The sequence below is a fragment of the Lynx rufus genome, unplaced genomic scaffold, assembly GCF_022079265.1.
Source record: "Lynx rufus isolate CCGP_SWC_20201006 ecotype Redwood Valley unplaced genomic scaffold, mLynRuf1.p SCAF_6, whole genome shotgun sequence".
NCBI classification, from domain to species: Eukaryota; Metazoa; Chordata; class Mammalia; order Carnivora; family Felidae; genus Lynx; species Lynx rufus.
This window is the reverse complement of record NW_025814878.1, coordinates 26107391-26124462: the sequence shown is the minus strand read 5'-3', so window position 1 is coordinate 26124462 and position 17072 is coordinate 26107391. Positions and strand designations below refer to the sequence as shown.

General features: G+C 41.4%; 1 protein-coding gene across 2 annotated transcripts in view; it reads right to left on the bottom strand.

Annotated features, from left to right (window-relative positions):
• SLC18B1 (solute carrier family 18 member B1) overlaps window positions 1-17072 on the bottom strand; it is a 28711-nt gene that overhangs the window by 3102 nt on the left and 8537 nt on the right. The window contains exons 6-13 of one of the 2 annotated variants that reach the window (XM_047102837.1): window positions 14777-14933; window positions 10235-10371; window positions 7146-7247; window positions 5047-5138; window positions 3818-3913; window positions 1063-1137; window positions 289-382; window positions 148-197 (exon numbers count right to left, since the gene is read on the bottom strand). In XM_047102837.1, coding sequence (XP_046958793.1) covers window positions 148-197; window positions 289-382; window positions 1063-1137; window positions 3818-3913; window positions 5047-5138; window positions 7146-7247; window positions 10235-10371; window positions 14777-14933 — 803 coding nt within the window. The remainder of the gene's footprint in view (window positions 1-147; window positions 198-288; window positions 383-1062; window positions 1138-3817; window positions 3914-5046; window positions 5139-7145; window positions 7248-10234; window positions 10372-14776; window positions 14934-17072) is intronic. The other variant, XM_047102839.1, reaches the window with a different exon arrangement.

The following is a 17072-nucleotide window of genomic DNA, read 5'->3' as shown; positions in this document are numbered from 1 at the left end:
CACACGAGGGGCTGCAACTCACGAACCCAACTGTGAGGTCATGACCTGAGCCGAGATCAAGATCTGATGGGTACCCAGCTGAGCCACCCAGGTGCTTCGAGGGCTGATTTTTAAAGGGAAAAAAATAAGCCCAAGAACCGACCATACCTTCTTCTCTGTGCGTGCTCCCACAGGTAAAACAAGCCCATCGCCAATCCCTTTAACACAATGAAAGGGGCAGTTAATGCCAATGCTCCAAATCACACTTCTCTGCAAATGCCAGGAAGATGAAAACAAAAGGCTACTCACACTTGTCAGAGCCCAAAGACCTTGCACAGCAGCTGCCCATTCAAAACCAATTTTCTCATAAAGAAATCCACCCAGTGTGGGTCCTATAAAAGCACTAAGAAAAGAAGAAAGCGTATTAAATAGTGTAAAAAAAAAAAAGGAATTATTTCCTAAAGGCCGCATGATCCCTCAATCATAGATCTTCATTAAATTGGAACTGTAAGTACTGAAGACAGAAGCCAATTCCTGGACGGAGCACTGGGTGCGACAAAACCGATTCTACCCGATAATGATGATGTTTAACGCTTTTTAAACAATTCTAAAATCATAACTGCTTCTAAAAAGTTGGTGCCTTACATAAAAATTTTAAAAACGTGACATGCACGCAAAAGAACCCTTATATTATTCTTATTGTCCTCAATAATTGTATTTAAAATAACTCAAGTCTGCACATATTTATTGAGATATTCTATAGTTCCAGCATACATTTATTCCTCAGGAATAGCAAAGAATAAAAACGAAACAAATGAATGAAGAATACGGAGACATGACCTGTTAAAGGAACTTAGAAAGGTCACTTAAGACAAAGTATATGGGGACCATTTTGATTAGGTATTAAACTGCTGGTATAAACCAGTGATCTTGGAGTCAGAGGGTGTGGGGTTAGGACTCCAACTCTGCCCTAAATGAATTAAGCGCCTTTGGGCACCTCATCAGACCTCTCGGTGTCAGTTTCTTCAGGCAAATGCAGATAGTATTTTCCATCTTGCAGGTGTGAACGAAATGGCTACTCACCCAACTGACCACATGGCACTGAAGAGCCCCGACACAAGTCCCAAGGTACTTAACCCTTCTTCAAATCCATTTTCGCTGCAAAGAGACAAGAGTAGATCTGTTATGGACAGGGAAACCTGCGTGAAAGCAAAGAACAGTGTGTGACAAATAAATTAAGAGACTGGGAATAATCTGGGGGCACCTGGGTGACTCACTGGGGTAAGCGTTCGACTTTGGCTCAGGTCACGATCTCCTGGATAGTGGGTTAAACCCCTGTGCTGGGCTCTGTGCGCACAGCTCGGAGCCTGGAGCCTGCTTCGGATTCTGTGTCTCCCTCTCTCTGCCCCTCCCCTGTTCACACTCTATCTCTCAAAAATGAATAAACGTTAAAAAAACATTTTTTTTTTAAAGAGACTGGGAATAATCTGAACAAAACCAACAGACAGAACACTCCGTCTCTAAGATAAAAGCGAATCTAATCTGAAGGAATTTTCATAGTTACCTCTACTCCATGGTTTTCTAAAAATAATTTTACTGCGTATCTAAAACATGATATTAAGAATCATGACCCATTTGCATGAAGTCTCATAAAAATACATAATTAAGAAATTCTTTTTTTTTTTATGTTCTATTTATTTTTGAGAGAGAGAGGGTGAGCAGGGGAGGGCCAGAGAGAGGGGGACAGAGGCTCAGAGGTGGGCCCCTGCTGACAGCAGCAAGCCCATGTGCGGCTCGAACCCGCGAACCCGTGAGAGCATGACCGGAGCAAAAGTCGGACACTCAACCGACTGAGCCACCCAGGCGCCCCTAAGAAATTCTTAAAATGAGATGAACATGCAAAGAGAATAATGGGCAACTTTTAGAAAACACGGAGGCAACTCATTATTCCTCAGAGAATACTGAGTCAACCCAGTGGATCTCCTCCCTGCTCTAGTTCACGTGGTGTTCTTTACCATCATGCCTAGTAAACAACACCGATGGCCAAGTGACAAATACCCGGTGCGATACTGTGATTCATAGTAAGAAATACATATCTGGTCTCCCTCCTGTTTGCAGCATAGAACCCATAACACCCTTGGAATTTCCTAAGTGATTAAAACAATTTCAAGTACCTTTTTTTGTTATGTTCATGTGGTGGCTTTTAGGGGCTGGTTGCCCAGAGAGTCAACCATGTGATTAGAGGGGTTAGAACTTCCAATCCCAAGACCAGAACCCCCCACCTCTGAGGAGGGGCCAGGCTGGAGATGGAATCAATGGCCAATGGTGAGTGATTTAACCAATCAGCAGTATGTAAGCGTCCACAAAAATCCCAAAAGGACAGGGCGAGAGAGCTGCTGAGTTGGTAAACCAGACCCTTTCCACATGCCAGTGTGCCAGGGCTCCAAAACCCACAAGGACAGAAGTTCCTTTGTTCAGGTTACTCTTTGTGTCTTTTCGTCTGGTTGTTGATTCGTATCCTTTAATCTCTTTTGTAACAAATCACTGAATCTAACGAGTACGCTGGATTCCTGAGTTCTGTGAGTCACTCTAGCAGATTAATTGAATCTAAGGAGGTCATCAAGGGAACCTCTGATGCACGGGCCAGTCAGTCGGAAGCACATGTGAACTTGTAACTAGCACCTGAAGCAGAGGGCAATCTGTGGGATGGAGTCCCTCACCTGTGGGATCTGATCATATCACCAGATGGATAGTCTCAGAACGGAGTTGCATTGTAGGACACCTAGCTGGTTTGGGAGAATTGCTTGGTGGTGTGGGAGCTGCCCCCTCTCCCGACCCCGCACTGGAAATGGGACTAGAATCATTTTACCTGGTCATTGTGTGCCCATGTATGGACCTTCTCCGTGAGAAGGAAACAATGCTGAGGCCTTTCCGTTGTGCTTTAGCTTTTCAAAAGTGTTTCTGTTCCTAGGCATCAACCAAGCCAAGCCTCCATCCACAACTCATTTTACCTATCATTGTATAATATCACCATACACGGTAAAGCCTTGCATTGCGAGTAACTTGTTCTACGAGTGTTCTGTAAGACGGGCAAACATTTCTCACAAATTTTAACTTGATAAATGAGCGACTGTCTTGCAACAAGAGTAGCATGTGACCATGAATGGGACAGGATCACAACTGAGGCAATGATTCTTCTCTCTCACTGCAAGACTGTGGGCGATCATCAATGCAATGTCACATTTCCTCAAAAAGAGGCAAAGGCGAGTGTCATTGGATAGGTTCCTTGTTAAAGTTGCAAAAAAAAAAAACAAAAAACAAGATTCCATTGAGCCAGTAGATAGCAGTGATTCCATTAGTGATAGTGAAAGTCATTCTACACAATAACCTTCCTCTCTCGTCTCCCTCACACCAGCCACGAAGGTTTTCAAAGGTACGCGCAGGTTAATTTGTTTATCTTTCTTTATATTTTATGCTTTACTATTTTGTATTATATTATAGTATTATAATCGTTTTTATATGAATATTTTTGGGTTGTGGAGCGAATCATCTGAGTTTCCATCATTTCTTAAGGGGAAATTCGATTTGATATACAAGTGCTTTGGATTATAAATAAGCATGTTTCTGGTCACAAACCAAGGTTTTACTGTATTTTCATTTCAATTACAGTATTATTGCATGCAGTATTTATATCAGAATATTGGGTGACATAAAATCATGAAGATTTGGCCTTGCGGAAAAAAAAAATCCAACATCCTACAAAATTGAGAAATTCAAGAAAGCCTGTGATGCTCACTGCTATTTGCAACACAGCTCCGCAAGCACAGAGGTAACTTACTATGCACAACTGAGAATCTCCGGGAAGGTTGGAATGATACTCATTCCAGCAGAGACGCCATTCAAGACTAATATCAGCACCAGCAGCCAGAGCTGACTGCAAAAGAGTTTTGGAAAAAGAAACAAAACAAAACGACATGAGCATGTTGATAGACACAGGGCTCAAGTTAAGGAGGGCAGGCTGAATCCCAGAGAAGCGTGCTTCCGAGACGGCATCACTAGCCGGCCTCATTCCCATCTGATCCCACCTCATTCAGAGACAGCACCCTCTGGCTCCTCCCACTTTGAGGGGGGTGGCGAATCAATTCACCACGATACCTCAATTTCTTTGGTCACATATATCACATGGCCTCTTGTCACCATACGGAATCTTTTCAAAATTGGTTAAATGTTAACGCTGCTCCTTCAATCACTTGGCTTTGAAATTCAATGGACAGAAAAAAAATGGCATAGAAGGGAACTGGTAAAGAAGGGGCAGGAAACTAATTTGCTCGGCTTCCTGCACTGTGCCAATGGCTTAACATCCATTACCCCCATTGAATCCTTGCAGCAATATTCTGCCAAGTAAGCACCATCATCAGCTCCTTTTTGGAGATAAGAACACTAAGGCTCTCGGAAGCTAAATGATTTGCCGGAGTTCACATACCTAGTAAGTGGCAAAGCAAAATGCAAACCCAAATGTGAAGGACTCTGAAATCCTTGCCCTTTCCATGTCACACTTGATCCCAGAACCAGCTGAAAAGCTCTAAGCTCCCTTTATTTTAGCAAATACATTACCCTTAACAAGCTCCAATGAGCCGGTACCACATGCTAAGAATGATACAGAAACAAACAAACAAAAAAAAGACTTGATCCCAGACTCAAGGATTGAGAAAGAGTAGGAAAAAAAAAAACACGTTTTAACAGCTATCAACCAAAGGGAGGCGGCAACAAATGCTATTTTCAAAATAAAGTACAAATAAGTGTGCAATTGAAACACAAAGGGAGAAGCGGTTTTCGCATTTGATGCAGATGTGATGATGCATTTTCTATCTGCTTATAGCAGTGCCACCTTCTGGTAAGGTAGAGTACTGCCAGTCCAACCCAACAATTCAATAGCGTCCTAAATCAAGGCAGCTATTTAAATAATAAGGTTCAAAATACGAAACCATACCAGCAGCACACAAAAAATTTCTGTAGTAATTCTTAATGTTATTCAGCCAAAAATACAGAAGAAGGAAAAAACATTACCTTTGAATGTGCAAGACCGGGATAGGTCCCAAGAGCATGTAGCATCCGGCTGTGATTATGTTTCCCAAAACCAGAAACCATTTCCTGAGATGCTGGTAAAGAGAAGGAGAGTCCGAAAAACCCCTGAGAGGTAAAGCCCCTCCACAATCAAAGCATATACACAAAAATCACTGAAGAACACAAGCCCTGACATTTAAAAATCCAAATACATTGAAGAAAATGAAACTTTACATTTAAGAGAAAATAGGTAGATGGTAAACAGAAAAGCGAGACAATATACCCCAAGATAGGGAGTTTCTAAGGACAAGGATTCCTTGGGAAGGGAGTGTATTGTAGATTTTACACATGATGAACTATCCCCAAAGTAACAATTTAAAAAGCAGCCATCCTGGGGCGCCTAGATGGCTCAGTCGGTTAGGCGTCTGACTTAGGCTCGGGTTCATGAGTTCAAGCTCCATGTCGGGCTCTGTGCTGACAGCTCAGTCTGGTACCTGTTTTGGATTCTTTGTCTCCCTCTCTCCCTCTGCCCCTCTCTTACTCGCTCTCTCTCTCTCTGTCTCTCTCTCTCTCAAAAAATGAATAAACATTTAAAAAAATAAATAAAATTGGGGTGCCTGGGTGGCTCAGCCGGTTGAGCATCCAAATTCGGTTCAGGTCATGATCTCACAGTTGACGAGCTTGAGCCCCGCACTGGGCTCTGTGCTGACAGCTCAGAGCCTGGATGGAGCCTGCTTTGGATTCTGTGTCTCCCTCTCTCTCTCTGCCCCTCCCCTGCTCATGCTCTGTCCCTGTCTCAAAAATAAATATAAACATTTAAAAACATTTTTTTAAATAAATAGAATAAATAAAAATAAAAAAACAGTCAGCACAAGGAACCACCTGGTAGATACAGTACCTGAAAAATTCACACTATTTAAAAAGCACCCAATAAAATTACTCCTTTTAAACTACTTGAATGCAGGCTGAAAATTCTAGGGGTAAAATACCTGCTCAGTTATATAAGACTGTCTTAAAACAAGCTCCAATCACTGTTTAAGACACTTGCTTTTTGTCACCTGGGTTACTAAGTAAACTCTATGTAATTTAGGTTGTGATAAATATTTATGCAAGTTTAACAAAGAGAGGAAATGCAAACAAGTAAAAAGCACTAAAGCCACAGAAGCTTGGTATTTGGTTAACAGTACTTACTAGTACTGTTTACCAGCATCTGGAGTGAATGGTTTAGACCTAAGCAAAGGAGAACAGAAGGGAATTTCTATCAGGATAGCTATAGGATAAGCAATGTACATTTATGTAGCCACCCCTTTCATTCCCAAAGAAAAAAAAACTAAATTATCTCCTCTCAGTCTGACCGAGTCCTAATTAGGGACTCTGCCCTAATTATTTTATTTTTTTAAATGCTTATTTATTTTTGAGAGACAGCGTGAGTGGGGCAAGGGCAGAGAGAGAATCCCAAGCAGGCTCCGCACTGTCAGTGCAGAGCCCGATGTGGGGCTTGAACTCACCATCCGTGAGATCATGACCTGAGCTGAAATCAAGAATCGAACGTTCCACTGACTGAGCCACCCAGGCGCCCCCTGCCCTAATTATTAAGGCCAATCCGTGTATTTTGCATCAAATGAGTTTCATCCTCTAGAGAGTCTAATCCAATAGTTTTCAACAGCCTTGTTAGCACAGACCCCTTTTCCCCAGAAGAAGCAATTAAAAGTGAATGTTCTCTGAGTGATGGCAGGTTGGAAGACATGGGAACCTCTCCATCAACTCCGAAAATTGAATATAGTAAAATTTAAGTGTTCTCGCTCCCTCAAGTAAAAAAAAACAAAACAAAACAGAGAGATAATACAGAGGTGATGGCTGTGTTAATTAACCTGACAGAGGACATCCTTTCACAATGTATTCGAATCCCGAATCACCATGATGCACACTTTAAATATCTTACAATTTTATTTCTCAATTAAACAGTAATAAGCTAATTTTTTTAAAAAAATTTGAATGTCAATTCTAATCAATGGCCCTCTAGAGTTCCAGAAGTACAGCTGGAAAGCTCACCAATCTAAATACACAAAGGTGTTTCTCAAACGTAGGTTAAGTGTACGTACTGGTATTTTATCACTCAGTAAACCAAACAGCGGTGAAGAAATGGCGTAGGATAGTGCCAAACCCAGGAATACCAGTCCCACATAGCCAGCTGGTAAATTAAACTGTAAAAGAAATTTTTTATTAGAGTTACACCATTAAGTCATTTTTTACATAAACAAAAATCTTTTCTTTTTTTAAAAAAAAAAGTTGGTTTATTTATTTTGAGACAGAGAGAGAGAATGAATGGGCAGGGAAGGGCAGAGAGAGAGGGAGAGAGAGAATCTCAAGGAGGCTCCGTGCTATCAGTGCAGAGCCCGATGCAGAGCTCAAACTCATGAACCGTGAGATCATGACCTGAGCCAAAATCAAGAGCTGGACATTTAACTGACTGAGCCACCCAAGTGCCCCACACATAAATCTTTTCTACACACTTCTTCAGCTCTTGTTATCTACCATGAGCCCACTATTAACACTTAGCATCCTCCTAATTTTGGTCTTACTTTTTTAAATGGATTACTTTTTCTTTATGAGGGGGAAAAAAATCTAATCAGAGGTCAAAAGTCCTAGATATCTTGTTTTGCAGCATTTGATATTGTACGTATAAATTTGTTTCTATGAACCATGGTATTTTTACATATATTTTTACGTTTAAACCAGTGCTGCATAAACTTTATGTGCGTGATAATTACCCAGAGAACTTTTTTTTAAATGTTTGTTTACTTATTTTGAGAGAGCAAGCATGAGAGCAGGGGAGGGACAGAGAGAGAGGGAGAGAGAGAGAGAGAGAGAGAGAATCCCAAGCAGCACAGAGCCAGACACAGGGCTTGAACCTTGAGATCATGACCTGAACAGAAATCAACAGTCGGTCCCTTAACTGACTGAGCCACCGAGGCACCTCCCAGAGAACTTGTTAAAAGGGTTTCTTAGTTGGATCCAAGTACTAACATGCCTTGGTTCAAGGGATGGAAAAAAACAAAAAGGTTCTTAGGCTTCAGACCTAGAATTTCTGATTCAAAAGGTATGAGATGGGGCCAGAGAATCTGACTTCTAATAAGCAACTAGGCGATGCTTACTGTCCATGGACTGCAGTATACTGATGTGAAAAACCCGGAGGATAATATCTATTTTATCCATTTCAAAGGGATGTTAATATCTAATTTAAAGAATTACATGGTATGACACTTTACAAAAGGCTTTTAAAACAGTAAGTTAACCACATCACTCTGTGATATTGTTACTATTACCAGCATGATACAAACACCTTTCTTTGGTTAACTGAGTTGTTTTCGTTTCCTTAATTTCCTTAACTGATTTTCTTAAGTAAGCACGTGAGATTTATATAGGAGTCCATGTACATTTCAACAACTTTATGACAAATTAGTCCCTTAAAGATACGAGGAGGAAGAAAAAAGTCAGAGATGTCTTCTTCCGGTTTTATAACTGGTCAAGACAGCATGGAGCCCTCGCAGCCTAAAAGGCTGGGTCACCAGTGACTGGACAGTGAACTGTCAATTCAAACAATGATGTAAAGTCAGAAGAATGGCAATAGGATAAAAAAACTTTCTATAAAAAAACAGGAAAACTCAAAGATGTATTTTTTTTTATTTTTTTTAATGTTTTATTTATTTTTGAGACAGAGAGAGACAGAGCACGAGCAGCAGAGGGGCAGAGAGAGAGGGAGACACAGAATCTGAAGCAGGCTCCAGGCTCTGAGCCATCAGCACAGAGCCCGAGGCGGGGCTCGAACCCACGAACCGTGAGATCATGACCTGAGCCGAAATCGGACGCTCAATCGACTGAGCCACCCAGGTGCCCCTCAAAGATGTATTTCTAAGTGTATTTAGAAAATGACACTTGTAAAGATTTCTTATGAAATAGACATGCGCAACTGGGATTTACCAGACATTGGCTAAGATATTTTTTCCTCATGTGGGCAGAAATTCTTAAGAAGATACAAAAATGACTCCTGGAGAGATACACTGTTGATGTGACTGGAATGTGTCCTCATAAACACAAAATGTTTCTTGTTACCTTATGGATGCTCACTGCTTAAACAAGATATTGTATTATTTTCTAAGTCTTGGGCAAGGCATCAAAATGACAGTGTCCACGTTTATCTTTTTGGATATTTCACAAACACAAAACCATCCCTAGTGCCTTTGAGGAATTGTGTTTCTGGTAACTGCTTTTTTTAATTCCAGTACCTCACATAAAGTCAGCATGGGCCGCAATTAGATTTCTACCTCGATAAACACATGTTAATCCTCCAGTATAATTAACTACCAGAGTTGGTCATGTACTTTATCACATCATTGATAATCCTTTTTTCAGAAATATCTAAGAGTGGGGTGCCTGGATGGCTCAGCCGGTTAAGCCTCTGACTCTTTAGCTCAGATCATTATCCCAGGGTCATGGGATCGAACCCCACACTGGGCCCCACTTCAGGCTATGCACTGAGGACAGAACTGCTAAAGATTCTCTCCCTCCCTCAGCCCTTCTCCCTCACTCGTGCTCTAACCTCTCTCTCTAAATTAAAAAAAGAAGAAAAGGAAAAGAAATATCTAAGAGCAAATCTCTACAACAACCCTTTACATTCAGAATTTATTTTCCAGCACTAAAAAAAAAAAAAAAAGAAGAAGAAGAAGAGTCTTGGTTCCTTTCTACCATCCCAGATTAATATATTCCATAGTCATTCAATTATATGTAACAGCCTAAAAAGTAAGTGGACCCACAGGGGACCTGTTAGTGAAGAACATCAAATGAGCTACGGAGTACCCCAGATGCTTCACTGGAATTCAAACAAGTAGAGGAAAAGTGTCCTTGTCAAGCACTCAGGATAGTTCCCAAGCCAGACATGTGATGACTCAAGCAAGACCTTGAAAAGGAGACCAATGTTTGGGCCACTTGGCGAAAAGGTTCTTTCACTTGCCCTGAATCAGACCCCTGGTGAAAGGGATGTCACAGAGGGAGGGGACAGGCTGTGTTGGGGTGTAGATCTCATTCTGTCTCCTCACAGCCACTCGGAGTCTTTCTACAGAGTGGGGCCCCAGAGCAAGCAAGTGCACCCACCTTCCACAGTGCAGAGCTCTCTGACAAGCAGGCTACTCACCTTCTCCAGAACAAAGAGAGACAGAGTAGGATCAAGGAAGCCAAAACATGAGCTGAGGGAGTTGATGACGAAGGCTATAAGTGCGATCTTGGGTAACGTGATGAGTTTCCAGAATGAGTGTTCACCTGGATCAGAGTCTAAGGGTAAAAAATCCAAAAAAGAGTAATTAAAATTCTAACCTATTTGGAGAAATGAAATTGGTAAGGTCATCTTTTATCTGGTAATCAGAATAACTGCACCTCTGAGTTTGCCTAAAATTGCATATTGTCTGCATTTGCGTATAAATTATTCACACCTAGAAGCCACATTCAGTCTTCTTAAAGACAATTTCTCAAATTGATAAAGAATCCACTGGAATCAGAGTGTGAGGAGAAGAGGGGGCCTTAGGTTATAGGTTATAACTTTGAAGCAAGTTGAGGCCTTCCCCCCAATGAGATAGAGACTATATGAAGTTAGATTTGGTGCATGGGAAGAGCCAGAAGCTTTATCAAGGAAGGGAGAAATCTGAGTTCATCAAAGGGCACAGACAAAATTTTTTTTTTTTCCTGATGGCAAAGAAAACACCAGATTGAGAAGGGTGTTACTGAATCATGCATAAATCACATGAGCATTCAAGGTCAACTGAGCACGGACCTCACTTCTAGCATCCCCCTTGCAGTAACCCAGATTCTTTACTGTTCCCAGCAACAGGAACTGTTGTATCCAAGCCTCCAGTCACATGCTATGATTCCTTTCTTTTTCTCCTGCTAATTTTTCAAATTCTATTCACTCTGTGAGGTCTGGCTCTGGCCCTAATTATTCCACAAATCTTACCTTCCTCTGTTTCCTACTGCACTTCTGCTCTGTACCATACCTTTCAGCAACTAAACCACATTTCATTTTACATTGTTTACTATTGTTTGGTGATTTTCCTGTCTTCCCGTTAATTTACTGAGCCATGTCTTTGCTGAGTCAGGTACCATGCAAAATGCTGGGCAGACAAAGACAAAGAAGATAAGCTCAGACCCTGTTCTCACAGAGAAGTTACAGTAAAGAGTGGAGAGAAAAAGGATGGAACAAGGAGGGAATCTTTCAAAGCACAGCAGATAGTTGGCTAAAACAAAACAAAAACAAAAACAAACAACAACAACAAAAACAGAGAAAGCCATATAAAGAAGGCTTTCCTCAAGTAATAATATCTAAGTTGTTGCCCAAAGCATGAGCTTAAGATGAGCAAGCAAAGAAGGAGGAAAGAATAATCCAGGCATATTATTCCAGGAATGGTACATTCCAAGACTCAGCAGTGAGGAAAACTATTCTGAGTTTGAAGGAAATGAAAGAAGAGAAGCAAAGCTAGAGGATGGAGATTAGAGTAGGGGACACCAGCACGGTGGAGAGAGAGATCATACTGCAGAAGCATGTTATGCAAGACTTTGTAAAACATGCTAACAGGCCTGAGAAATCACTATGGATTCTAACCGAGGGGTAGGAATGAGATCTGTGGTTTAAAGAGACCTCTCTGTGGCCTTGTGGAGAATGGAGACAAGAGGACCAGTTAGGAGGCTGTTGGGAGTGCCAGGCCAGAGATGATACTGGCCAGGTCTGGGTAAGGAAGATCTTTGAGGATGAGGATTAGCCCCTGTTATGCTCCCATTTCTCCAAAAACACCCACCATGCTTCATTACTTAATTCTTGGTGAATAATGATCTAGCATGGAACAAATTCAAAGAAACACAAAGATCGGTTCAAGTATTTTAAGTGCTACATTTAGACTTTGTCAGGATACAAGGGATAACGGTTAAACCATGATGTCAGTTTCTTAATTATTAGCCAAATATTCAATGCTAAACAGTCCACGATGCTCAACCACAGAAAGTGCACAGACTTAGAAAGGGGACAAGCACTAGCATATGGCTCGGTGCAGTAGGGCCAGCAAGGAGACTCCATTTGGCGAGTATTTTGAATTGTTTATTAAAGATGTTCATTAGTCGCCTTTAAGATATAAATTATAAAAGATCAACTTGAATTGGTTATATTTACTTGCATATAAAAGGTATCATGGATTTATGCTAGAAGACAAATTATTATGGCAGAAATGGCCCCCTTCTCTAAATCCAAAGCGGGAAAGATGAGAAATCATAATGAGAGTACGTAAGAACGTCCGTAGCAACAAACACATAATGAGTTTAATTAAACTGTTGCAGAAGCCCAAGTAATGCTTTAAGAGACAGATGAGGAGCTTTTCCAAGCTACTCAGTTACTCTCTCTGCTCCCCACAATTCTGACATATTCTTTGAGAGAGACATGACCCCCTGGTTGACCTGGCCTGCCACAGGAAGCTACTGGTAGAGGCGAGGAAGCAGGGGAGGGAAACAGGGAACCCCTCAGGTGTGAAGGGGCAGGAAGCATGCTGATCACTTCAGCACTACTTACTGAGCATTTATTCCAATGACCGAGAAGCTTCAGAAGGATTTCCCAGAAGAGGAAGTTAAGTTTTGAAGGATGAGGAGGGATTAGAGTGGATGCGAAAGGGACACGTTTCAGATCATGTGACTCCTCTACTGGGATCTCACAACGGCTTCCTCACAGCTTTCAGGATAGGGCTCACATTTCACAGATTTACAGATTTTTAATAAGAGGATCGGCACGTCCATGACTGTGCTTTAGAAATATTTCTTTAGAGCAGTACAGGAGAGGGGACTTGATGCACAGATTCAAAGGATGAGAGAGAGGGAGGGACCAAAGTTGACTCTAGAACGATGTTGGCTATGAGTCTAGAATGGGGTAAAGGAGTGGGGTGGAACTTGTAGGACACAAAATTCTGCCAATATCATCAAAATAAAAGACGATTTAATTGTCAGGCTTCTCTCCATAAGCTCTCCCAAACCCCTAATTTTATTTAACTTTTTTATTTTTTTAATGAACCATTTTTTAAAATATTTATGTATTCATTTTTGAGAGAGAGAAAGAGAGTGCATGTGTGAATCGGGGAGGGGCAGAGAAAGAAAGGGAGACAGAATCCGAAGCAGGCTCTGCGCTCAGAGTGGAGCCCGATGTAGGGCTCGATCCCACACCCTGGGATCATGACCCGAGCCGACATCAAGAGTTGGGCTCTCAACTAACTGAGCCACCCAGGTGCCTCCCAAAACACTAATTTTAAAAAGTACTCCTTAATGAGAACACCTAAACCTATACTTACAGGCTTTACATTATCAATCTCAGAGATCTTTTTATTAATACCAGTTTTTTCCATTCAATCTAAATAGAAGGTCCTTCCATAGATAACCAGTGCTTGCCAAAAAGTTTGTTCATAGAGATATAGCTAACTGGGATTTTGTTGAGTTCAATGAAAATGCCGGGAGATTTTAGTTGAGGATTAACAGAAATGAATCCTGTTACTTGATGTAACTAGGCTGGTGGCAACCAGAGGGGGCCGCAAAAGATTGTCGGGGGAGGGAGGAGGCGAGGGGAGCAGGCCAGGACTCCAGGAGAAACAGATATTGGGGCCGGTCCAGTGCCTAATCACACAAGTTCTAAATACCCTGCCCTACCATTAATTAATAAACACAGTCTTTCCCCCATACAGTGTGGTAAAGGGCGAACGTGACTCTTTTCCCTGACAATAATGAGTTTAATTTCCCTGACAATGTGACCTGGTGTCAGTGTCTTGATTACTGGTCCATTGTTCATCTGTGAACCAAGCAACCAGGATGCTCAACCACAGAAACCACAGTAGAAGAAGTAGTTGTACTTCTCACAAGTAGAAACCACCGTCTTACATGTTTCAGCATGGTGGTGCCTCTCTAGAAACATTCTCTGGCTCTCTCCTCTCTAGCCTTCAAGTTAGCTCTCTAGCTCTGTTCCCTTCGTCGTCGGATAAGTGTAAAATGCCAGCTATGTCACTAGGCAATCTTGCTTACAGTGCGAATAACCCTTACCTGGTACAGAAGAAACTGTACATGAACCTGCACACCATGATTTGTGCCCTGAGTGTTCTGACTCTTGTACCCGGTGCATCCCTCGTGGTGATCCTGAGAGCTATGTCCAGGGAGTTGCTACAGGATAGGTTGACTCTTATGGGGTGTGAAGGTTTGAAGCCAGAGTGACCCCCATTACTGCCTGATGTGGCCCTGTGTCCTTGTACTTGGGCTGTGCTTCACAGGCAGCTGGGAGGACCACTGGGGAGAAGGTCAGGCCTTGCCCTCCCGTCTGGTGGCCTTCCAGGAAGACAGTGCCATGTGTGGCCCTTGGTAACTCGTCATTCTGAAATATTTAATTAAGTCCAAGAACACCTCTGGTGGACACTTTATATGGTGATGTTTTATGACAAGGAATTAAATATTCGTTAGTTCTAAAGGTCAGAAAAAAATTGTAATATATAGAAATTCACATAAACTGCCTACAGCAACATTTCTCAAAAGAGAATCAGCTCTTTCAGGGTACTCTAGAAATCTACCATGGAGCATACAAGATGAAAGTGAGTACTGTTAACTTGGTCCCCTATACATGTATAAAAATACTTCAATTTAAGATTCTTAAAGTGAGTAATAAATGCAGTCTTACCATAATTAGGTAAAATGTACATGTTGAGTGGTACCATCAGCAGAACTATGCATCCCAGAAAGATAAAAGGCACCTCATAGCCAAAGGATTGATACAAGAAGCCACCTAAAGGGGGCCCTAACACTAGTCCCAGGCCAGAAAAAATCTCAAGACTTCCCTAAAAATGGGGGAAAAAAAGAGAATTGAGTCAATACAGTTGGTTTGAAGAATTCACAAATAAAGATTTAATGGACGCTAATTGAGAAAAAGGCTATCCACTTCACAATTTACACACCCAAACCCACCCAAACCCAAGATGAACCAAAACTTTACACATGCATATTGAAACCACAGAAGTACTAGAAAAATAAAATATGGGAGGAGGTTTTTTTTTTCCTATGGTGGGGAAGTTTTTCTAATTATGACATAAAACTCAGAAGACACAGAAGAATCATTAATCTGATTACATGAAAATGTGAAAAAACTATGGATGTTAAGCACATAAAAAAGACAAATGAAGAATAGTAAAAAAAAAAAAAAATACTGACAAAGGACTAATTTCCCCAAATATATCAAAAGAGCTAATACTAATCAATGGGGGAAAAATGAACAACCCAATAGGAAAATGAGCAAATGCTACAAACAGACTATTGACACGTGAAAGAAAATGCAATACATCTCAGGCATGTAAAAGAAAGCTCACCCTCACTTTAAAAAAAAAAGTAAACGGTTAAACCACAAGATAACAATTTTTACCCATCACCCATCAAACGCTCAGCAGGGGCAGCAAAGTGAGGAAAGAGGCACGTTTGGACACGGCTGGTGAGTGAACACAGGAGGGTAATTTGGCAAATCTATCAATATTACAAACGCACATACTCTCTGGCCCAGAATGCCATACTGGGAATTGAATTTATATGGGGAACTGTAAAGATGTGACATGGTGTATGCACAAGCTTGTGTGTTATAGCACTGTTTGCACCAGGAAAATACGTAGACAATCTAAATATTCATTGACAATTTGAAGAAACTATGGATGTATGGTACCTCCATCTAGTGAAGTACCGTATACTGCTACTAAAGGGAGGTAAAGAGTAAGAAACTCTTCACCCATAGGCATAGAAAGATCTCCAAGATGGTTTCATTGTTAGCATATCAGCCAGGTTCTGAACAGCGTAGAGAGTATGCGACCACGAGTGTAAAGAAAACAAAGGGGGAAGGAATCATGCCCTGCGCGTGTGTGTGCACTTGTGTGAGCGTGTACATACATGTTCATACACACATGGAATCACTCTAGAAGGAACCGATAATCCCTGTTGCCTTCTGGGAGAACGATGTTGGACTGGATGCCTGGACAACAGGTGGGTCTATGAAGCTTGAGGAAAAGTAACATATAGAATACATTCACTCTATCCTCTATTTCCTTTTATAACTTTTGAATTTTGTACCATGTAGAAGGCGTTTATTAAAATTAAAATAAACAAAACGGTGTTATGGGAAATATTTTACCATTAAAAAACCCTCACAGAAATTGCGCCATTTTAAATCAATGTAGTCTTTAGGGGTGTTAAACAGAGACTGTGGTTTGCAACCTCACATCCTCCCTCAGACCTCAGAGAGGACACGAAAGTACTCCATTGGTAACTTTCAATTTCCTAAAGAATACAGGAATTCTCCATTTAAGCACCATGAAGCCATCCAGAACAACCACCGTGTTAGGGTGTCAGTTTTTGGCCACAGTTTTTATACAGAAACTCAGTACGGCAACATTAATTTCCCCTGTCGATCAGAAAATCAAATGGACTCCTGTCGCCGTCACAGGAGTTTCTTGGAAAGCACCTTCCAGAGTGTTCCACAGAACGGCAGCTCTTTAAGAGTTAAAAAGTGTGGCCATAGTCAAATAGAGTTGGGGAAAATATCTTTACTACAGGATTTCTCGGAGTCTTAATACACTCCCGTGAACTGGATGTCTCTAAGTTGGAAGGGACATGTGCTCCAAACATTTTACCCACAAAACCTTATTTTACAGAGCACGTCAATGGGCTCATGTTCTCCAGAACCCTTTCTGAGAAATGTTGTTTCTGGGAAATGTAAGCAGTACGCCTATCACAGTGGCCACCACTGCGTGCCACATGGCTGTACAACCCAAAATAAACCTAAGCAGCTAGCTAGCCGGCTGTAGATATAGATATTTAATTAAAATGGGAGTAAATAACGATCTCCACAGCAAATAGTGTACTTAATGGCCAAAGCTATAGTATTAATATGGGCAAAGGAGGAAATTCTTGGTACTAAGCCGATGAGGCCCTGAAGTCTC